At 36.9% G+C, this 21,506-nt stretch overlaps 1 protein-coding gene across 1 annotated transcript in view; it reads right to left on the bottom strand.

Annotated features, from left to right (window-relative positions):
* Positions 1-19,085, bottom strand: part of REL (REL proto-oncogene, NF-kB subunit) — a 34,974-nt gene extending 15,889 nt beyond the window's left edge. Inside the window, exons 1-4 of the mRNA XM_027131763.1 lie at positions 18,743-19,085; positions 8,613-8,755; positions 6,084-6,232; positions 1,591-1,682 (exon numbers count right to left, since the gene is read on the bottom strand). Coding sequence (XP_026987564.1) covers positions 1,591-1,682; positions 6,084-6,232; positions 8,613-8,755; positions 18,743-18,752 — 394 coding nt within the window. The 5' untranslated portion in view covers positions 18,753-19,085. The remainder of the gene's footprint in view (positions 1-1,590; positions 1,683-6,083; positions 6,233-8,612; positions 8,756-18,742) is intronic.
* Positions 19,086-21,506: the final 2,421 nt, after the last annotated feature.

Below are 21,506 nucleotides of genomic sequence, written 5' to 3'. Positions count from 1 at the left end.
TCCCTGGTGGCCCAGTGGTTAAGAATCCGCCTGCCAATGCAGGGGACACAGGTTTGAGCCCTGGTCCGGGAAGATCCCACATGCCACAGAGCAACTAAGTAACTAAGACCATGCACCACAACTACTGAGCCTGCATGCCACTACTACTGAAGCCCACGCGCCTAGAGCCCATGCTCTACAACGAGAGAAGCCACCACAATGAGAAGCCCACACACCACAACGAAGAGTAGCCCCTGCTCACTGCAACTAGAGAAAGCCCGCGTGCAGCAACGAAGACCCAACACAGCCAAAAATAAATAAATAAATAAATTTATTTTTTTTTAAAAAATCACACAAGAGTTCAAAGTCTATTTTCAATGGAGTTTTTTTAGTAAATTGAAAATAACTTAAATGTTTATTAATAGATGACTAGATAAACAAATTAAAGCCTACCCAAACCACAGAATACTGTTAAAAAGTAAACTAGATTTATAAGTACTAATATGGAAAGATGTTTAAGATATATTCCTGAGTGAAAAGTACGAAGTAGTAGATTAGGAAGTGTAACATGACTCCATTTGTATAAAAAATACATGTGTGTGTATATATATATACATGACACATGTATAAAGAAAATTCTAGAAAACTTTACATCAAATTTAACAGTAGTCTCTTACAGTGAGTAATACTGAAGAGAAAGAAGGGAACTTTTGCGTTATACTAAATAGTATGAAAAATAAAGACCTAGAGAAAAGAGATGCAGACCTTATAATTCATAAAAACACTACTTGTCTATGAGGATATTCTTTAAATTATCATCATATCCCTGAAATTATTTTTAAACTACCACAAAAAACACAAACTAACAATATAAGGATATCTTAAATATGACAAAGAAATCTATTCTTTGAAAATTTTATAGTTGTTCAATACCTGAATCATGCAGATTTAAGTGGCTGCAGATGACTTTACAATGGAGACCACTGTAGTGTAGGGTGTCAGCTTGGTAGTCATTTTTCTATTCAAGAAATATAGCCCTCACCTATTCTGTAGCAATTGTGGCATCATTACCAGGTGCTACACCAGACAGTGCCATCCCCAACAAAATCCACTGAACAGTAAATATCTAGCCGTACACACAAATATACTATGAAAATATTTTGTATAGCCTCTACTATTACTATACTACTTCCACATTGGGATTAGTTTAAGTTTCACTGTTGAATATGCCCTTGAGTTAAATGCACTCCAATACCTTATAACCACAGTGCCTATTCAATATTCAGAGGGGGGAGTATATATTGTCTGCTGGAGTGGCAAAAGGAAGGCCACATTCCAAAAGAATCAGAATATTTTTGAGAGGGTTTTCTTATAGAAAACAATGAAACTCTTCACTGATAGTAGAAAGCCTTGTGTGAATAAGATTTTTTTTTCAATACTGAAGCATTTTAAATATACTTTAATCCTCATTTACAGGTGTAAGACAAGTATATAAGTTAACACAGAACTTAAGACAGCTTTTAAAGCACAGGTTGAAGATACAAATAGAAATCATTTATCACAATAAGTCAATATCCAAATAATAGAATTAATTAAATCAAACATACTTACCATTGAAAGGATTGATTCCTGCCCTTATTCTTGAAATAATAGCTTCTTTTACTTCTTTTTTTTTTACACATCGAATACCCAAATTTTGAAAACTAGAAGGAAAACACAGAACTTTCAAATTTCCTTATAGCTGAATACAAGGACACATAAATGAGGTTTTATTAAAGGATACTGCAAAAATCAAGCATATAAGCAGCACTGAAAGGTCATCATAATGTCAGATGGAGATATTAAAAACATGAAGTACATTTCCAATTGCTATGATAAAGATGTGAGGATAAAAAAATGGGGCTATATTTCTAAAAGAACTGTTAAAAGAAAAGCAGCGTATACTTTATCACTTTTACATACAGTATTTTATGGTTAGATCTTACTAATATTCCTGCATCAAATATACCAAAGTGGACAAAGATTAAGAGGAAAGCAACACCAAAAAGCTAAAATTCACCTCCCAAACGAATTCATAATCAAATCAATAAAATCTGTACATTTGATAATGTAAAGCAAAAGTTGTAAAAAGATGCCCACAGGCTGACACCTACAGGTATAGTTTTGCTGAGCTCATAAAAGTGTTGACTACATTTTTAAAAAATGTGCGTAGACTACCAACATTTAAAAACCAGGTAACTGCATATAAACATTCTGGATTTCTGGCTTCTCTTGAACATTTTAAAGGTCTGGCAACAGCAGATTGGCACAGAAACACCTGGCTGGAGCTAAGCACCTGCAGCCCCATTTATACAGGGCTCTGCAGTTCGCTACAGTGCCTGCTAATCCTCTTACACCTCAACCTCTCCACTCCATGGACATCTGGTTTTTGACTTCAAATGACTTCACGGCCAGCAGCAGTGGAATATGTTTTGTGCCTTATCATATGAAGTTATAATAATCATTCATCATAAGAAAGCATCAAACTACATATTTTTTTCATTAGAAAGATATTTAATACCAACAATAATATTTAACAAAAGTTTCAAAATGTCATTTATGGAAAATTTCTCAACTGCTACAAATATTACTAATTTGCATATGTGTAGTACAGATGATGGTGGGGGGAACTCCCCTACCACCACCAGTCATACTTGTTCCCACATGGAAAAACCATGACATCATTAAAGTTGGGTGGGTGTGAATAAGGAAGCAAAACTTGGTTATACTAACATTACTATTTGTTCAAACTTGACATGGCCCTTTGCACCAGGAGGTCGCTTGCCTTGTTTGCCCCCTCCATGCACTGTTGTCTTATTGTTCATGCTCTTCACATTCACCACACCTGTGATTTTGTTAGCACCTAAAATATCTTTAACATTTCCTTCTTCTGCCTCCAATAATTAAAAAGTCAATCTTGAACTTGTAATCCTTTCTCGAAACCCTGAAATCATGATTGTCTTCCTCAAAAGTATTCCACTTCTTTGAAAGATTCTTAGGTTGGTTCTCACTTTTTCTTTGACAAAAGATTTTAAAGAACTCTTTGTTTTTATATATTTATACACTACTTGACAGTTTCATCTGAATAATCATATTTGACTCCTATTCACACACTGAAATTCTGACATGAGGAAACCAAGGATCACAGAGATTATCTGAATCAATTACTCATTCATTCATAGTCATTCAACAAGTTCTGGGGTTCCTACTACGTACCAAAAACTCTGGTAAGTAATGGGAGTATACAATCCCTCCTCTTGTGGAGCTTACAGTCTAGAGCAGGGGTTGGCAAACTATAGCCCATGGACTAAATCTGGCCCACCACCTACCTGTTCTTGTAAATAAAGTTTTACTCGAACAAACTTATTTGTTGGCATATTATCTACAGGTACTTTCATGCCACAACAGCAGAGTTGAGCAGGTACAGTAGAGACCACAGGGCCTGCAAAGCCTAAAATATTTACTGTCTGGTCCTTTACAGAAAAAGTTTGCTGAAACTTGTTTTCTAGTGAAACAGACATGAAGTAATCACACACCAAGATGCTAAACTGAAATCATGACAAGTTTTATAAAGGAGATACACATTATGTCACAGGAACCTATGATGGGAGAGAGTTGATCAATTAGTATGTTGGTGATGGAGTCATGGAGAGAAGTGGATAGATTCAAGACCTATTTAGGAGGTACCTGTTAGTGAATTCAACGTGTGCACCTCTGTGAGGAGGTGTCAATGATGACACCTATGTTTGGGGCTTTTACAGCAACTAGTAAGACAAGGTACACTGGAAGACCAATTTTGAGAGGAAAGAGGTATATATGATCAGGGTAAGATCATAGTTTGGGGCATATTCTATTTGAGGTGCTTTTGAGCTATTTAAGAGAATACGTCAAAAAGGCAATCACCCTTATTACCATTCCCTACTGAAAGAAACCAGGGATCCTTAGAAACAACTGAAGATTTCAAGGCTTGGGCAAGAAAAGTACGAGTAATTCTTGAACACTTCGCTGTGTCAGAAAGTAAAGAAGTGCTCGAAGAAAGATGGGGACATGTCAAAAGGACACAGGAAACAGTTTGAAGGGGCTTGCCTTGGTCAAGTTTGGGTCAATTTGAAAATCAAAATAATAATGCTAGTAATGGACTAGCATTCAATTATAATACACTGAATAAAAGAATCCATGAGTCTATAGTGTTATTTTTTCAACTGAGGTAGGGGAAGATGGAAAAGTTCTTTACAATAGAATGCCAATTAATATCACCAATGGGAAAAAACTAATATAGCATCTCCTAAAACATTATTTTGAGAATAATACAGCATCACCTCTGTAGATTTCTCATCCAAAATATTTCATGTTAACATGAAATTATTATTCATGGTAACATGGACATAATCATGAGCAACCATTCAGACTAATCCACATTGAACAACATTCTTCAAAACAACCTAAACTCTTCAAAAATGTTAATGTCATGAAAGACCAACAAAGGCCAAGAAACTGTTCTAAATCAAAGGAGACTAAATAAGCATGACACCTAAAAATAATGTATGATCCTTAACAGGATCTTGGATTGAGGGGAAGGGTAGGACAGCCCTAACAGGCATTATTGGGCATCACTGGACATAATTAAGGTAGTCCAAAAATTTAACTGCCTGTAACTAGGATTGAGAAAGAACAACCAGAGAAGTAAGAAGTAAAACAGGAAAGTTTGTTCTCACTAAATCAGAAATCAAGGAATAATAATGTTCCAATAAAGGAGTAATCTACAATGTAAAATGCTATTGGGAGGTTAAATAATATAAGCAGGAAATACTTCTTGCCAAGTTTGTATAACTAGATAGTTTATGTTTTGTGTTGTTACTGAAAGAGGAATATTTTTAAAGTATACTTTCTAAATGGTTACTGCTAGTATTTAAGGAGGCTACTAATCTTTTCTTGTTGCAATTGGTTTCATTTTTCCTCAAAGGCAACACATGTTCGTTACAAAAAATGAATTATAAAATAAACACCAGTTAAAAGAACATAAAACCCCACAATTCTTCCCACCCAGAGACAACTACTATCAATACCTTAGTGTTTATACTACTATGTGTATGTACACATTTACTTTTGAAAAAATTATTTATCACGTACACCTGAAACTAAAACAACATTGTTAATCAACGATGCTCCAATATAAAATGAAAATTAAAAAAATTATTTATCACACATTGTTTTAAAGCCCTATTTTATTTATCTAAATATTGGGAATATCATTCTATACAAAGACATATTTGCAAGGTTATTTTTAAGGCTACATAGGAGTACACTGCATGGATATACCAGTTTATTTAACTAATCCCCCTTTGTTTATTATCTGGATTGCTTCTAACTTTTTGCCATCACAAACAAAGCTTCAATGAACATCGTTATAGCTAAATTCCTGAACATGCTTAATTAGAAATTATTTCCTCAGGATAAATTCCTAGAAATAGAATTGCTAGTTCAAGAGACATTAATATTTTTCAGGCTTTTGCTATGTAGTTGTTAAAATGCCTACCAGAAAGATTATATTTATTTACACTCTCACCAATAGGATGAATGGATCCATCCAGCAGCCTCAAACACAAAGTATTACATACTTTTTTAAAATCTTAGAACTATTGCTGTATGTTAATTTTATAACTGCCCTTTTCAAATAATAATTCCAGTTTTCCAGTTGATTTTCTCACATCTGGCAATTTTTAAGTTAACTATCAATGAAAAGAGAGTAAAAATTTATGAAAGAAAATATTTCATAAGTTGTTAAAACTAAGAAAAAAAATCGCAGCATAAAATAAGTTTGTTTACTTTTAGTTACAATAAAGAAGTATTCCTGCTACCATCATGGACTGTGTCTACTAATAAAGAATGAAAGGGTAGTTCCAATGCAAATGATAAGAAAATGTAAATGTATACTATAGTAAGTAGAAGTACAGTGAGGAATTAGTTTATTCTGCTAAAAAATAACAAATGTACATGGATAGGAATCAAGAGCATTCATTCTATGCTTATCCTATTCCTAAAAATGTCTGTGACTGTGTACTTACAACAAAGGTCTGCGTTCTTGTCCAAATTCTGCTTCATAGTAGCCATCTCTGCAGTCTTTTCCTACTAAATCATGAGGATGAGGTTTATGTGGGATATTCTTTGTTACTAATGTAATTCTCACTTTTCCTTTTCCATAGTAGTTCATAATCTGAAAAGGGGGGAAATTAAATATATGATCCATAAATACATCTCATTAAGAACTGATCTACAAAATGAGAGTTCAATTTATATAATACAGTTAGCACTGGACAAATAAAGTACAACTGACTGGCAACTGCAGTTTGGATGAAACTTTACAGAGAATACCAGTAGAGGAGAATTTTACCTCTCAGTTCCTTGGCATATTATTTTGTGCCCTAATTCAATTGGTCATATCATCTGATTTCTGTTTATTTTCCTTTGAAAACAAGTAAAATTACACCAAAATATTATCACAGAGCATGAGGAAATTCTAAGATGTTGAGTCACTGAATGCCATGCTCTTATATTCATTGTCATACCATAAACATCCCTTCAAAGTATATATTTAGGGCTTCCCTGGTGGCACAGTGGCTAAGAATCCACCTGCCAATGCAGGGGACACAGGTTGGAGCCCTGGTCTGGGAAGATCCCACATGCCACGGAGCAACTAAGCCCGTGCACCACAACTACTGAGGCTATGCTCTAGAGCCCGCAAGATACAACTACTGAGCCCGCGTGCTGCAACTACTGAAGCCGGTGCGCCTAGAGCCTGTGCTCCACAAGAGAAGCCACGGCAATAAGACACCCACGCACCGCAACGAAGAGTAGCCCTCACTCGCCGCAACTAGAGAAAGCCCACACGCAGCAATGAAGACCCAATGCAGCCAAAAAACAAAAAAGTATATATTTAAGCCATAATGGAAATGATAACACACAAATATGATCATTTTACTTAATACATTACATTCCATTTAAAAAAATATTTGTTAATCAGTAAGCATACTGCAAGTGTTCACTGTATAACAGGCAATAAATCTAGTTGAGTTTTGCAAAATTAAGTTTTCACACAGAACACTGAGAAAGAAGAGAAGAGTTAAACATGGGAGAGGACGGAAGCATGTGGGGATGAGCTAATGTTTAGGTTGGAAGCTGGCAAATTTGCAAGCACAAATGACAAGGCAGTTAAGTAAGAATAGGTGGTTTCACAGGGAAAAGGGCATTAAAATTCATAATTTTGAATTTAAACTTAATTTGAACAGTAACCAGAAAGTATTTATTGCTTTTCTGAATAAAAGAGAAGGTAACAACTTAAATGTGTAAGGCTGGGAATTCCCTGGCGGTCCAGTGGTTAGGATTCTGTGCTTCCATTGCAGGGGCACAGGTTCGATCCCTGGTTGGGGAACTAAGATCCTGTAAGCCGTGTGGTACAGCCAAAAAAAAAAGAAAAAAGAAAAAAGCATAAGGTAGGCTAATGTAGAACTCAAGCTGCAAAGTTGTTTAGAACATACTGGAATGGTAAGGATATAGACCTTAGAAATATTAAAGAGAATGTATAGAATAAGCTGAATTATGGAGAAGAGCTAAAATTCGCTCTTAAAGGAATAGAAGATTACTGTTTTCTTATTTACCTTTTATTAGCACCTCTCCCATTTTAACATTATATAAAAAGACTTAGATCTAACTCAAATCCATATTGCTAACAAAAAAGTGTGATAGAAGATTGGAATTTGTAATTCAATATGTAATTTTGCCATTGGCTTGTTATATAACTTAGCATTTCCTTTAAGTTCAATAGAGTAAACTCTGTAAATAATCTAGTTATAAAATAGTGAATTCAGATCTGCTGATGAAACATTGAATAAAACTTTTCAAAAATCCACTCTGCCATTAAGGTTTTAAATTGGCATTTAAAGAATTAAAAAAAACATTAAAAACTGAAGGAAATGTATATAAATATAAAATACAAATATGGTATAGTTTATAATTATAGTATATTACCAAAGTCAAACTGCTTTCGAAATTTATGCTAATATGAAAAAACTATATTTAAAAAGTGACAATATTTCAAATCAGTCAAGGCAACCCAGAGTATCAGGGATAGGCAATAAAGGTAAGGGGGAAAAAAGACAAAAAATGTTCTCTTTTTACATAGACCCTAGATTAACCAAGTGACTGCAGGAAGAATTCTAATTGAATTCCCAAATCCATGTTTTCAATCTACAGAACAATTCTGATCACCTCTGCAAGGAGAGAATGCTTTTTCCTCATTAGCTTTTTGTTCCGTGAAAGGGATCATCATCCAAAAGCTGCCAATGTATACTAAGCACTGGGAATCACTCTACTTAGATTAACACACAATGTATAACTATCCACAGGGATGAAGAATCCATGCTGTACTTAATAAATGTCCCTAGAATTCTATGCAGTATATAGATCAATTAAAAAGAAAAAAAAGGAAGAAAAGCTGCTGGAGATCACTGTGAAGAAGCTGGGTCTTTAACATAGTTGCTGTAGCTAAAATATGAAGCAACTAAGAGACAGACACACACAGGAGAATGGTCTATTACCTGGATAGATGGGTATGTTCGGTTGTTGTCTGTGCTGTGCTCCCCTGGAATGCTGCCTGCTGATCGCCCTTCACATTTGTATCTAAAACGCATTCCCCTCTGCCTGGGTTGTTCAATTATCTCTATACGTGGTTCATTACCACCTGAAAATTTTAAAAGGGGGGAGGGTGAGATTAAAATAGGAATGATAATGGATATTGACCATTTTGTTTTTTATAAAACAGTAGACTAAAAAATTTTCCCTCTCAATATTAAATAACAAGGTTGAAATGTAATTATCAAAGATTGGGTGGCAAAGACACTCTTCTCTCTCATTCAAATTGAGCTCCCGTACAGTGTAAACACAAGTCATTCAAATCATATTTACTGGTTAGCACTTTATTGTTTAATATCTATAACTAATGCCAGAGTGAAGTTCTGTGATAACCACTTCAGAGATACCCACTTACATGAGACCAAGTAGAAGGGTTTTGCCCCAAAATTCTCCCAAATGGGTCAAGAAGATAGTCTTCAGAAGTACAATATTATATTCCAAAAGTGACTTTGCTTGATTTTACATTAGACTTAACAGTGGACTAAAAGACTGTTCATTGAAAATGAAAATGTATTTAAATCCTCGCAGAAGGAAATGTTAAGTTTTTTATATCTCCATTGGAATCTTAAAGGACTTATACATAGTACAGCAAAACAAGTTCCAGAAGGGACTTTACGCTCAAAAGAATTTTCAGTCAGTCCCACCTAAAGTATAAGACACAACAGAGGAAAAGAAAATAACTATTTACTTTCTATAGCAAATGTAATTCAAAATATATACCTTTAGAATCAATACGGATACACAGAACAACATGGATGAATCTCAAAATAAATACGCTGAGTGAAAGAAGCCAGATCAAAAGTGCACATACTGTTATGATTCCATTTATATAAAACTCTAGAATATGTAAACTAATCTATAATGATAGAAAGCAGATCACTGGTTGCCTAAGCATAGGGGTGTGGAGTGGATGGGGAACTTTGGGGAATGACAGACATGTTAATTACTTGATTGTGGTGATGATCTCAAAATTGTATAAATACGTCAAAAGTTATAAAATTGCATACTTTAAACATGTGTAATTTATTGTACATTAGTTATATGTCAATAAAGCTGTCTAAAACATATGCACTTTTGCCCCCTCTTATTATCCAAATCATGGAAATGATCCAAATCATGGAAATGACAGTTTAATAAAGACACTCAAGTGTGCTTACAAGTAGGGTACTTAGCAATGTATCTTTATTTCAGGGGTATAAAGATGCCTTCCACTAAAAAAAAACCCCAAATCAAAACCCAAAACCCCCCAAAAAACCCTCCCTCAATCAGTTTAGTGATTTCTAAATTCCCACAATTAAGATATCCATTTATTTGACTAAAGGCTTATCCTCTGTTATGATGCAAGCAAATCTTCAGAAAGGGTAACACAGTGGGTATTATCAGTGCAGTATGGGGAAGAGGCCTTTTGAGTACTCCTCAGCCACATCTTAACATTGAAGACCCTGGAAATATCATATCTCTTAAGTTTCCTACTCTATAAAATGGAGATAATAACAATAGCACCTACCACATAGGGTTGTTGTGAGTATTAGAGATAACATGTGTTAGGTTCTTACCAAGTATCAGACATATAACAAATATTCAGTAAATGGTCTATTATTATTTTGAATGCTTTCTTGAAAACAATGATTTATAGTGATACCATGACAGTATATACACAACTGCTTCTTTCAAGGATCTTACAGAATAGTGAGGCAAACAACACAAATTATTAGACTATAGAGGAAGGAACAAAATTTTGTTTATGCTAACAAAATTCTGCATAAAATTGTAATAAGAACAAAAGAGTCAGGAAAGCCTATGTCAAAGGAAAAAAAGAGGTACTGAAGCAAAAGGGTGGGGAGGGGAAAGGGAGAAACGCAGGCATTCTAGAGAAAGGGAAGAGTGTGTCCAAAGGTGGAGGCACAGTAAAAAAGAGCCAAAGAATCACAATACAGCCCCAATGGAAATGAAGTACACTTCCACCCTTAGAAAGAGAACCAAAGCCAGAGTACATTTGGAGATTTGGATTTCATTCTATGAGCGACAGAGAATCAATGTAAGGTTTTATGCAGGGGAATCACATGATCTGATTGACATTTTAGAGTAAGAATTCTGGTGGCAGTGAACAGATTAAAAGGAAAAGAGAAAGTAAGGTGATCAATTTAGAGGCTGTTACAGTAATGTGGGCAATGATGAGAGTATTTCTGAAATTTGGTAGTGATAACAGGAATGAAGGATTATTTAAAAGATAAAATTGACAGTACTTGGTGACTGAACGAACATTAGGGTTAAGAGAAAGTAAAGAATCATTGATGGCTCCATATTTTCTACTTTGTGTTACTAAGTAAAGTATTACTGGTATCTTTAATTTGATTCTGTTTGGTTTAGACTCCTTGTGCTTGAATTTACTACCTATTTGTTTATTCAAAAGGCAAAGAGCCAGGGAAAACTGACTTTAACCTAATCAAGTTAATAATATTTATTTCAATTTTACTGAAAAATGTAACGCACGCAGATGAGTATTTCAATTTTGCATCCTTGGGAAGGATAAACTGGGAGATTGGGATTGACATATACACACTACTATATATGAAATAGACAACAAATAAGAACCTACTCTATAGGACTTCTCTGGTGGTCCAGTGGTTAAGAATCCGCCTGCCAATGCAGGGGACACAGGTTCGATCCCTGGTCTGGGAAGATCCCACGTTCTGCGGGGCAACTACTGAGCCTGTGCTCTAGAGCCTGTGCGCCGCAACTACTGAGCCCATGCGCCACAACTACTGAAGCCCATGCCCTCTGGGGCCCATGTGTCGCAACTACTGAGCCTGCGTGCTGCAACTACTGAAGCCCTCACGCCTACAGCCCATGCTCTGCAACAAGAGAAGCCACTGCAATGAGAAGCCTGTGCACTGCAAGAAGAGTAGCCCCTGCTCGCCGCAACTAGAGAAAGCCCGTGCGCAGCAACAAAAACCCAGCGCAGCCACAAAAATAGAACCTACTGTATAGCACAGGGAACTCTACTCAATACTGTGTAATGACTTATATGAGAAAAGAATCTAAAAAAGAGTGGATATATATTTGTATATATATGTGTGTATATATATATATATATATATATATGAGATTCACTTTGCTGTACAAGAGAAACTAACACAACATTGTAAGTGAACTACACTCTAATAAAAAAAGACAAAAAATTTCACAACCTTATATATCCTTGTAGGAGTATTTAAAAGAAAGTACATTTTCCTCTGAAAACGAAGTTCAAAATACTCAACAGTATTTTTTAAGTAATATCTTAAATCATCTTTGTGGTTGAACTAAAGGTCAAATAAATCCCTGCCCACTGCTTATTTAAAGGTGTCTTAGTGGGAAGTTGATATAGAATGACATCACTAATGGTAAGTGGCTAACTTTTGAGGGAGGAGTGTGAATAAAAGTGCTAGGCTTAAAGTGAGCACTCAAATATTTCATTGGTTATACAACACTTCCTTAAACTAGAAAGTGTGTTTAAGAAAAAAGTCTGTAGACAAGAGAACAGAAAAGCAGTTGCTGAAAGATTAAATAAAACATTTTCTAAAGATTTTTAAATTCTAAAAATGACAAATATTAGTTATCATATAACATCAAGTACTTAAAAAAACCCTTGAACTCTATTCTTTCTATTGTAGAAGCTCTTTATTGGTAAAAAGTCTAACAACCAGAGTTTACTGTAATATTCTCCATTCCCCCAGCTGGAAATAATCTTCCCCTCCTCTAAACTATCACAGCGTTCTGTTTATGGCAATTATTGCAAATAACTGAAGTTAGGGAAGACTCACTGTTTTATTTCTTCTTGAAAAAAAGCTACTTGTTTTATTTCTTCAAACAACTTGTTTTATTTCTTCAAGCTACCTAAAGGCAGGAATTGTGTCCTACTCATCAGTGCCTTGCACAGATATTCAGTAAATATCTGTGGAATGAATGACTGAAAATCTAAAGATCTTTTTGTTTGTCTACATTATGCAAACATTGAAAGACTATATTAATAATTATTCACATTTTCCTTATTAGGTTGTACTACTAAGGAAAAAAGCAGTGCTTTGTAAGTACTAAAATCGCTACACCTTCATACTCCTCATACCTATTCATATTCTAATTTCTTTACCTCTATTTATAATTTTTAAAAAATTCCCAGCTATAAATCGTTTATAATATCATGCCTCAGTACAGTGTATCAGTTACTTCCTTCCTCAGTACCCTGTTCTGAAGTGCCATCCTTCCTGAAGATAAAAAGCGGTGAAATGCAATCATCTATGGAGTGGAAGTTGGTAAAACATAAATCAGGGAACTGTAGAGAAAATGAGTACTCTTAACTAAGATTATCTCAAATCACTACAGTTTTGAAAATCATAGAAACGTCTTCAAAAGTTGGTTCTAAACAAGCTGATTACTGTACTTTTCGTTAACCAATATTATGCACAGCTGGGATTGACCCCTAAATTTTTAACAGTATTGTAAAATGCTCATACAGACCAGAATAACATTTGAAATATAGCCAAAATGTCTGCAAGATATATTTATGTTTTTATTTGCACTTAGGCAAGAAAGAGTGCTATTTGAGTTTTTAAGATTAAAAAAAGAAAGTACATTGGAAAAGAAAGAAAAAAAAAGAACGTACATTGAAATAAAAGATAAAAGTGGATGATCAACTGTCAGACAGCTAGCACTGGGAACCAGCATTAACTGCACAGTGAAAAGATGTTAATTATAGTAATTAAAACACTGTTTTAAGGCACTTTAATATACATTTCTCATTTGATCCTTTTAACTTTAGTCTCATAAAAACAGGACAGGAATTATTATCCCATTTTACAGTTGCTAAAACTAAAGTTCAAAATTATATAAAGTTATAAGAAAAAGAAATTATGAATGACATTAGCAAATATGACAGCTGGGATCCCAGGGGGGTCAAATTCAGAGAACAAGCAGCATAAAAGCAGCTGTGGATAAAGTCACAATAACTGATATAGCAAATAAGCTAAAATAAATGCAAATTAGTTTAAGAAGATAATGCATCTTGGCACAGGCAAGTGAGTATTTAGATGCAATGAAATTCCTGGAACAAAGTTCATATTGGGGCTATATATCAGAATCACCTAGGTAGCTTTTTCAAAAAACATACATGTCCTGACCCCACCTGAGATCTGCTGAATAGAGATAGAAATCCATCTAAAGCCCAGACTTGTTTCTGAAAAAAACTTCCCAAGCAATTTGAACACACTCCTGATTAAGAACCATTGCCCTAAAACACAAAGAAGTGGAAACAACAACGCACATATCTGGAGAAGCAACCCCAAAATTCATGTACAAGGAATGAGCCGGGTGATGGACAGACTAGGTGGAGGAATTCTGACTACTTGTAACTCTCTCCCACTCTAAAAAGCTTACCCAAATGCAAGCAAGAGAAAAAAAGCACTATTACAGAGATAGCCTTCAACTGCACTGATATTTAAAATAAATCTTTTACAAAATTAATATTTTAACTATCATCAGTAACACTTCTTACAAGACAGCATGCCAATGTGTGAACACCACAGTTTTGAATAACTGACTAGAGACTGAATCTCATTCACTGAAGTACAGGATAACAGATTGCCTGAGACCCAAAGGAGCAAATGGAGTTACCAATATATTCTTTTCTAAATATCACCTCTACTCACTTTGGAGAAAAAGAAAAGACCTGTTCTTCTTTCCTCAAACCCAACTGAATTATGTTGATGACCTTCTTTACCTTAAGACACAGGTGAGTTTTTCCATTTCTTCCCAATTATGATAAAAATTTAGAGTTACCACTTCCTACACAGAATTGTATCCAATTAACAAAAGGGCAAGGAAAACTCAAGCCTATTCCCATAAAGACAGAAAAAGACTAACACAGAAGGTGCAAAAGAAATCAAAGGAAGGATAAGTTATATCAATCAAATTAGCAAAAGGACACGTGGTTTATTTACTAAGCAATTTTTTATTTACTTTCTTCTTCAGAATGCTTACTATCATTTAAGTGGACAAAGGAGACTGCCTCCAAACATCACTGTCAACTTCTACTCCCCTAGTTTAAATATACACAAAACTACTTCAAATTATTTAAAAGTAAATGGGCATGCTTACATATTCTTGAAAGATATATTTTCTATCTAGCATCTGGTCTAGTCTATTTTTATGAAACCTTAAGGTTTCGTAAAATTCTAGAATCATCAGGATACTTAAACAGTATTAAGTGCCAAGTGTTTCTAGGAGCTCCTGTTTCCTAGAGGTCTGAGTCCCAAAAGAGTTCCAGTACAGAAGAAAACTAACATTTATGGGCATGCATTACCTCATTTGCTCCTATTAAGACTCTGCAGTTGTTATACCCATTTTCAAATCATAGAGTGGCAGAACTGGAATAAAAACCAACCCAGGTCCATCATGGACTAAAATCCAGGTTTACTCTAATATATCAGGCTGACTCTCTCACCTGGGCTTTAAGAATCCAAGTAAGGGAATTTGCAGATGAGTATTTGACTGATGTATGCACCATAAGGTAAATAAAATCTGTAAAAAATTTTGGCAAAGAGATTTTACTGCTAGAGATTCCACTGCCATTGGGGTGTGGGGTGGAAGAATAAGTCCTGAAAAAAAATTTTAACTTCCAGGGTGAAAAAAGTAGAGAAACGAAATTAAAAACAGATGGCAGGGCCAAATCATCTGTCTGGATTAAGACCGTCAGATTTAAAAATAAAAATTATAGGATGCCCATTTAAATATGAATTAAACAAATAATTTTTTACTGTAAGTATATCCCATGCAATTATTTGGGTCATGTGCCTACAAACACAATCATTTGCAGAAAACACAGATGAAAGAAAGATGGAACAAAAGGAAATTCTGAGTCCCTCAAATTATATTTGAGAAAGATACTACACACACCCCAGATGTTCCCAATTATGAGTCATCATGATTCCTCCCTAGTCATTTCACTTGCTCATTCCCTTCACTCTATGTCTATCATATATCATCTTAATTCTTTTATACTACTGTTATCTCTACATTTTCATGTGTTGCACTTCTGAAGCAGCCTTCATGTTTATGTGTTCGGTCTTCTACTAAAAACAATAAATCACTGTCTTTACCTATCAATTCCAGCTCCAGTTTTTCATTAAAGATTAAATTGTGTCGTACTACACTGAGTTTTTCCCCTTTACTCAAGACAAACAGTTCTCTTGCAATTTACACAATTGGTAAGTAGTGCAAAGTTGGTAAGTAGTACACGATATCTTCATGTACTTCCTATTATGTGACGTAGCAGAACTATACTAAAGAAAACTGTGAATATGCTATACATAAAATAGATAAGCAACAAGGATTTACTGTATAGCACAGGGAATTATACCCAATATTTTGTAATAACCCATAATGGAATATACCCGAATATGCAAAAAAAACCCGAATCACTATGCTGTACATGTGAAACTAAACAATACTGTAAATCAATTATACTCCAATTTAAAAAATAATAATTTTTAAAACTGTAAATAAAAATAAATTACCTAAATTTTAAAACATATTTTACCAAATACAGTACTATTTATTAGTAAACAGAGCTATGCGCACACAGGAACATTTGCACTTTCTACTGGAACAATGAGAAGCTTTAAATTCAGACAAAAAAAGAGCTAATTTTATTTATACTAAACAGGATAGAATCATAAATATACAAGAGTAATGACTGTCTATGCATACCTTGGATAGGACTGAGAACATTTTTCTTAATGCCTGTCCTCATTAATTGTGTCAAAAGACTGGAACCAAGGTGTAATTTTTTTTTAAAAAGCAATAAAGACAGCTTAATAGAACTTGAGCTGTGAAATCCTAAATAACATAATTTAATTGAACAAAATTTAGAATCATAAAGTCCCAGTTATTCATGGTACTTATATAATTTTATTTATGAAATAATGATCTGTTACTTTCACGTTATACAGATCATATATTCAACTACAGACACCTATTTACATATTACATCCGGTAAGAAATGGTCTTAAATGCTTGGTAATCAATAAAAAATACTTTTTGAGGTTTTATACAACTTTACTACAAACAGACTCTAAACTAGACAATGGTTAACTAATTAAGCAAAAGTTTTTTTGTCGTTGTTGTTACTCTTTCGGTTAAATTACTGTTTCAAAACAGGATGGGAGTTTATAATTTTGTGAATCTTTTTGTCTAAGGTCTTTACTGAGTGATTAAGGACACCCAGACTTTTCCTCAGCAGTTTTGAGACAACTGAATTACAACTTAAATAACTTGTTATATTTTAAACAGTCCCATTTTAATGCAACTCCAGAAAACAGGAAAAACAAGAAAAGAAAATTACCCTACAACTTTCCACTCCTTTAAATTTTTTCCCCTTCAATTTAGGAAATCAGTCCTCAGAACAGAACAAAATATAGTGTCATTAAACAAGTTTAAATTGTATCACATTTTTAAATGATGTGGGTCTTAGGATACTCTATACAAATGGCTAATTATTTTCTTTCTCTTTTGAAAGAATTAGGAGTATTACATTCATGCCATATATCAACAAAGTTTGGTTAAATTACCAGAAGGCTGATTTTTTTTTTCTTATAATGCTGGCTCTTCTTTAACTTTCATACAAAATCTTTCTGATAATCGATAAATTAACCAAGTGTTTCAAGTCACTTTGCACTTTTAATTTATACACGGTTTGAATTTATGAATTTACAAGATTATCTGAAAGTTCAGGGTCACTTAGGTGGCTAAAGAGAAAGTTGAAATATGTTAAACTACATTTGTATTCTCACATGAAAACCACAGACAAACTGAAATCAAATGTCATGTGAACCACCCCAATTTCCTTCTCAGCCTACAGCACTAGCTATGGATTTGTTCTGCTCAACCCTTTAAAAAAAAAGTCCTTTATGCTTTCTACTTCCTCTTCTCCGCTAGTCATCAGCCTTCTACTGAGGGTCACTGAACCAGGGAGTTGGGAGGATGCGGGTCAAGCATAAACAAGCCTCCCTCTGTAGCCTCCTAGCACAGGGTTAATCCACACTTTTAGGCCCCCCAGCCTCTGCTCACGCTGCTCCCTCTGCCGGGAAAGTGCCCCCATAAGCCTTGCCAGACTTCTGTAAAGATCCCACTCGAATGCAGTCTACCTGATTTACTTCCCTTAGATTACAGGCAGACCTAAACCATGGCTGGATGTGAGGTTCCCTCCCTCACCCTTTAAGCAGTTTCTTGGTAAACTGGTTTCCCCCAAAGCAAGAGATCCACGCATTTATTGACTAAAAGTAAGTATTCACATAAGTGATAGAAAGTTGTTTTCATTCTTACTCATATTTTAAAGCACGGGGATTCTAAAAATCCTCTTTTCCCCTTCTTTCCAACAAAGGAAAACAAAACAAAACTCGACTTCTGTTCCATAAATTAGAAAGTACGCACTTTACAGTAAAAATGATTCACTTTGTTGAAGGAACATTTCCACGTAAGACCTGTTAAAATACCACTGGTGATTTTTAAAGCCGCACCGCATTTTGTCCAACTCTCAGCACGACAGCGATCACCTCTTGGCAACTGATGAAATTAAACTAAAAAAGATAGACCTCTCCTGAGGTCGGAAGGCTCCTCGTTCCTGTTCTAAAACGTAAAACCACCGTTTCAATTTAAATCAATTTTTAAATACGGGAAATCTTCGTCCTCCTTTATTTAGATTCTTATTACTTCCCTAATCCAAAAACCAAGTCTTTGGGAAACTCTAAGGCTCCGGCTATTATAATGGCATCAAATTACAGAGCGTGACTTTGATTTCGCACGCAAACCCTGAACCAGCTTACTTTTTTAAAAGGCTGACAGTTTGCCAGAGGCGATTTTAAAGACAGAATGAGTCACAACCAAAATTGAGCGCCCGAAACCCTGAGCGGCAAGACCCTCGGACGCTCTCCTCCTCCGCCCCCGCCGTCGGGGCCAGGCTCGCGCCCGGCCCTCGGTAGCCCGCGCCGAGAACACTCACCTGAGGCCATGGCTCAGCTCACCGCGCCGCCCCGCTCCGAGCGTCCGGACCCGAAGCCGCTGCAGTCAATCAGCCCGTTAGTCAGGCGGCCAAGGGACCTCTGCCGGCGGGATCCCCAGTCCCCCTGACCACCCCCGGGTCCTCCTCTTCCTCCTTCCCGCCCTCCTCTGGGTTTGCGGCTCACACCTTCCCACCCGCTTAATTCTCGCGCTCCGGTCACCCGGCGTTGCCCGTCCCGGCTGCAGGAGCCAGGAGGCGGAGCGCTGCTACAGCTGAGGGCAGGTCGGCCCGAGAGGCGAACAGCCCGGCGGGGGGGGGGACTTTCCGCGGCTGACGTAAACTCCTCACCGCCGCTTCCCCCGGGCTGGGGCGGGGGCGGAGCGTCTTGCGACCGGCGCGCGTGCTTCCGCCCTCAGCGGCCCGCGCCCCGCCCCGCCCGTGCCCGTGCCCCGCCCGTGCCCCGCCCCCGCCCCCGCCCGCTCTCCCGGAGCCCCGGTGGGCTTGGGACCTCGTCGCGGAAGCGCGAGCGCGGGACCTTCGGGAGCGCAGGGAACGCTGGGAGCCGGGAGGTGACGGCCCCGAGCGTGCGAAAGCCGCCGGCTCCTGAGAAATCCCCCTCCTCCAGGGTGTTCTTGGACGCGTGGCTTAAAGTTCAGGAGCGGGTGGGAGGGTGCGGTGACGTCTAGAGGGCCGGCCGCCCGCGAGCACTTGGGGGCGGGCCGGGCGGCGAAGTGGGGCCCGTCCTCCCAGCCTGGGGTAAGGACAGCTGGGGTTTTCGTTGGGTGGTTCCCCCTCTTCCTGATTTCGCACATGCAAATCCCCGCCCCCGCGCTGGCGGGCGTCCCGGAGCGCACTCTAGGGGAAGTGCGGAAGCTGCAGCGGCCTCTGCGCGCCTGTAATTAAGGTATTTGCATACGGGGACCCCAGCAGTCTGATCTTATCCCTTTGCATCATCTGAATTGTTCTGTTAACGTACTTTACAAACTAAAACTTTTTAAACTCTTGAGGTCCGCAGTGTGAGTTCGTTGCCTCCTCACTCAGTGTGCTCGAGATTAATGACGTGGACACTGCCTTGGGGTTTGACAGAATTACCCACGTGGAAAGGAGGACGAAAGTTTAGTATGCTAAAGGAATCTAAGTTAACTTTGTTTCTTTCATGTGTAAATAACCTTCTATGTGTCAGTTTAGTTACCTTATAATGTATTATCCTCATTTTATAGATGAGGCAGTCAGGGTTCAGAGAAGTTAAGTAACTTGTTCATACCTCAGAATGCTACTAAAAAAAAAAAAGAACAGTTTAAACTCAGGGTTTTCTGACTCCAAAAGCTCCATGCTCTTTCCACTATCCTTTACTGCCTAAAGTAAGTATGGAGGGGCAATGGGAAATATCAGCCATACAAGTGCCAAAACTGGAGGACCCAGTTGGGGAAATAATTAAAAATAAACTCTCCTGCCACGCCCAAAACATCCTCTCCACAAAATATAGAAAAGTAGAAAAGAATGAAATAGTTTTATTATAGAATAAGCATTAAACCATACTGTGATGCACTAAAGAGATTGCAAAGAGAAGAAATCTCACTCGTTTATATAATCAGACAGATGCAATCAATTACATACCTGTTGTCCTTCTCCCAAGGAAAAAAAATAGGAAGTTACATCTTGGAGCCAAAAGCCAAGGTTTAAACTCCCACAGAGACAGAGAGATGGGGCACCATCCTCCTTGATATTCATATTTCAAAGAGATAGCTCAAAGGCCCCCAAGAAAGATCTTAAGGGGGTACAAAACTGGCAAGAAACTTGTTTAGCTTTTTAAAAGGTGTACATACATCTCAGAGAAATCATTTATAGCTTCTGTTTCTCTAAAAGAATTGCTAAATGAAAAGTAAGGGGGTAATGTTCTTTGTTCTTTTTGGCACCAGGCAGATTTTTAAATTTAATTATTTTAGACTTGTATTCACCCTTACAACCCCAAATGTGAGAACTATATGAATGAACTAAGCATAAATGTTTAAGAATCCAACAGGAGGATGAGAGACGAATAGGAATGGAAAATAGTTTGCGTGTATTTGTTTATATTTCACCTCCAGAAATTGATTGGTTTTAGGTGCTTCTTTTTTTTTAAGATGTTGGGGGTAGGAGTTTATTAATTTATTTATTTATTTTTGCTGTGTTGGGTCTTAGTTTCTGTGCGAGGGCTATCTCCAGTTGTGGCAAGCGGGGGCCACTCTAAATCGCGGTGCGCGGGCCTCTCACTAGCGCGGCCTCTCTTGTTGAGTAGCACAGGCTCCAGACGCGCAGGCTCAGTAGTTGTGGCTCACGGGCATGTGGGATCCTCCCAGACCAGGGCTCAAACCCGTGTCCCCTGCATTAGCAGGCAGATTCTCAACCACTGCGCCACCAGGGAAGCCCATAGGTGCTTCTTAATAGGACACAATAATGTTTGCTTACTGAAGAGTTCTGGGCCAAACAGAATCTGTCCCAGTTTCAGGACCCCAAACTAGTCCTAAAACCACTCCGACTATGAAATCACAAGCTGGATCTTATGAGATTTAGTAACACTACAGAATTTTGAATTTATTTTATTTTTATTTTTCAAAGACTCACTTATTTAAACCTCCTCACTAATAGGATGGCATGTTTGTATTTATTTCCAGGGCTATTTGTCACATGAAGAAGCTATAGATTTATATTATCTCACCTTTTTAAAGGCTTTTTTGAAAATCCTTTCACTATTTTAGAAACTTGCTGAACCCTTTTTTCAAAG

This window comes from Aethalodelphis obliquidens, unplaced genomic scaffold (genome assembly GCF_003676395.1).
Source record: "Aethalodelphis obliquidens isolate GAN/ISIS:26980383/991018 unplaced genomic scaffold, ASM367639v1 scaffold40, whole genome shotgun sequence".
Taxonomy (NCBI): domain Eukaryota; kingdom Metazoa; phylum Chordata; class Mammalia; order Artiodactyla; family Delphinidae; genus Aethalodelphis; species Aethalodelphis obliquidens.
Note: the sequence above shows the minus strand (reverse complement) of the source record. Positions and strands in the feature narration are given on the sequence as shown.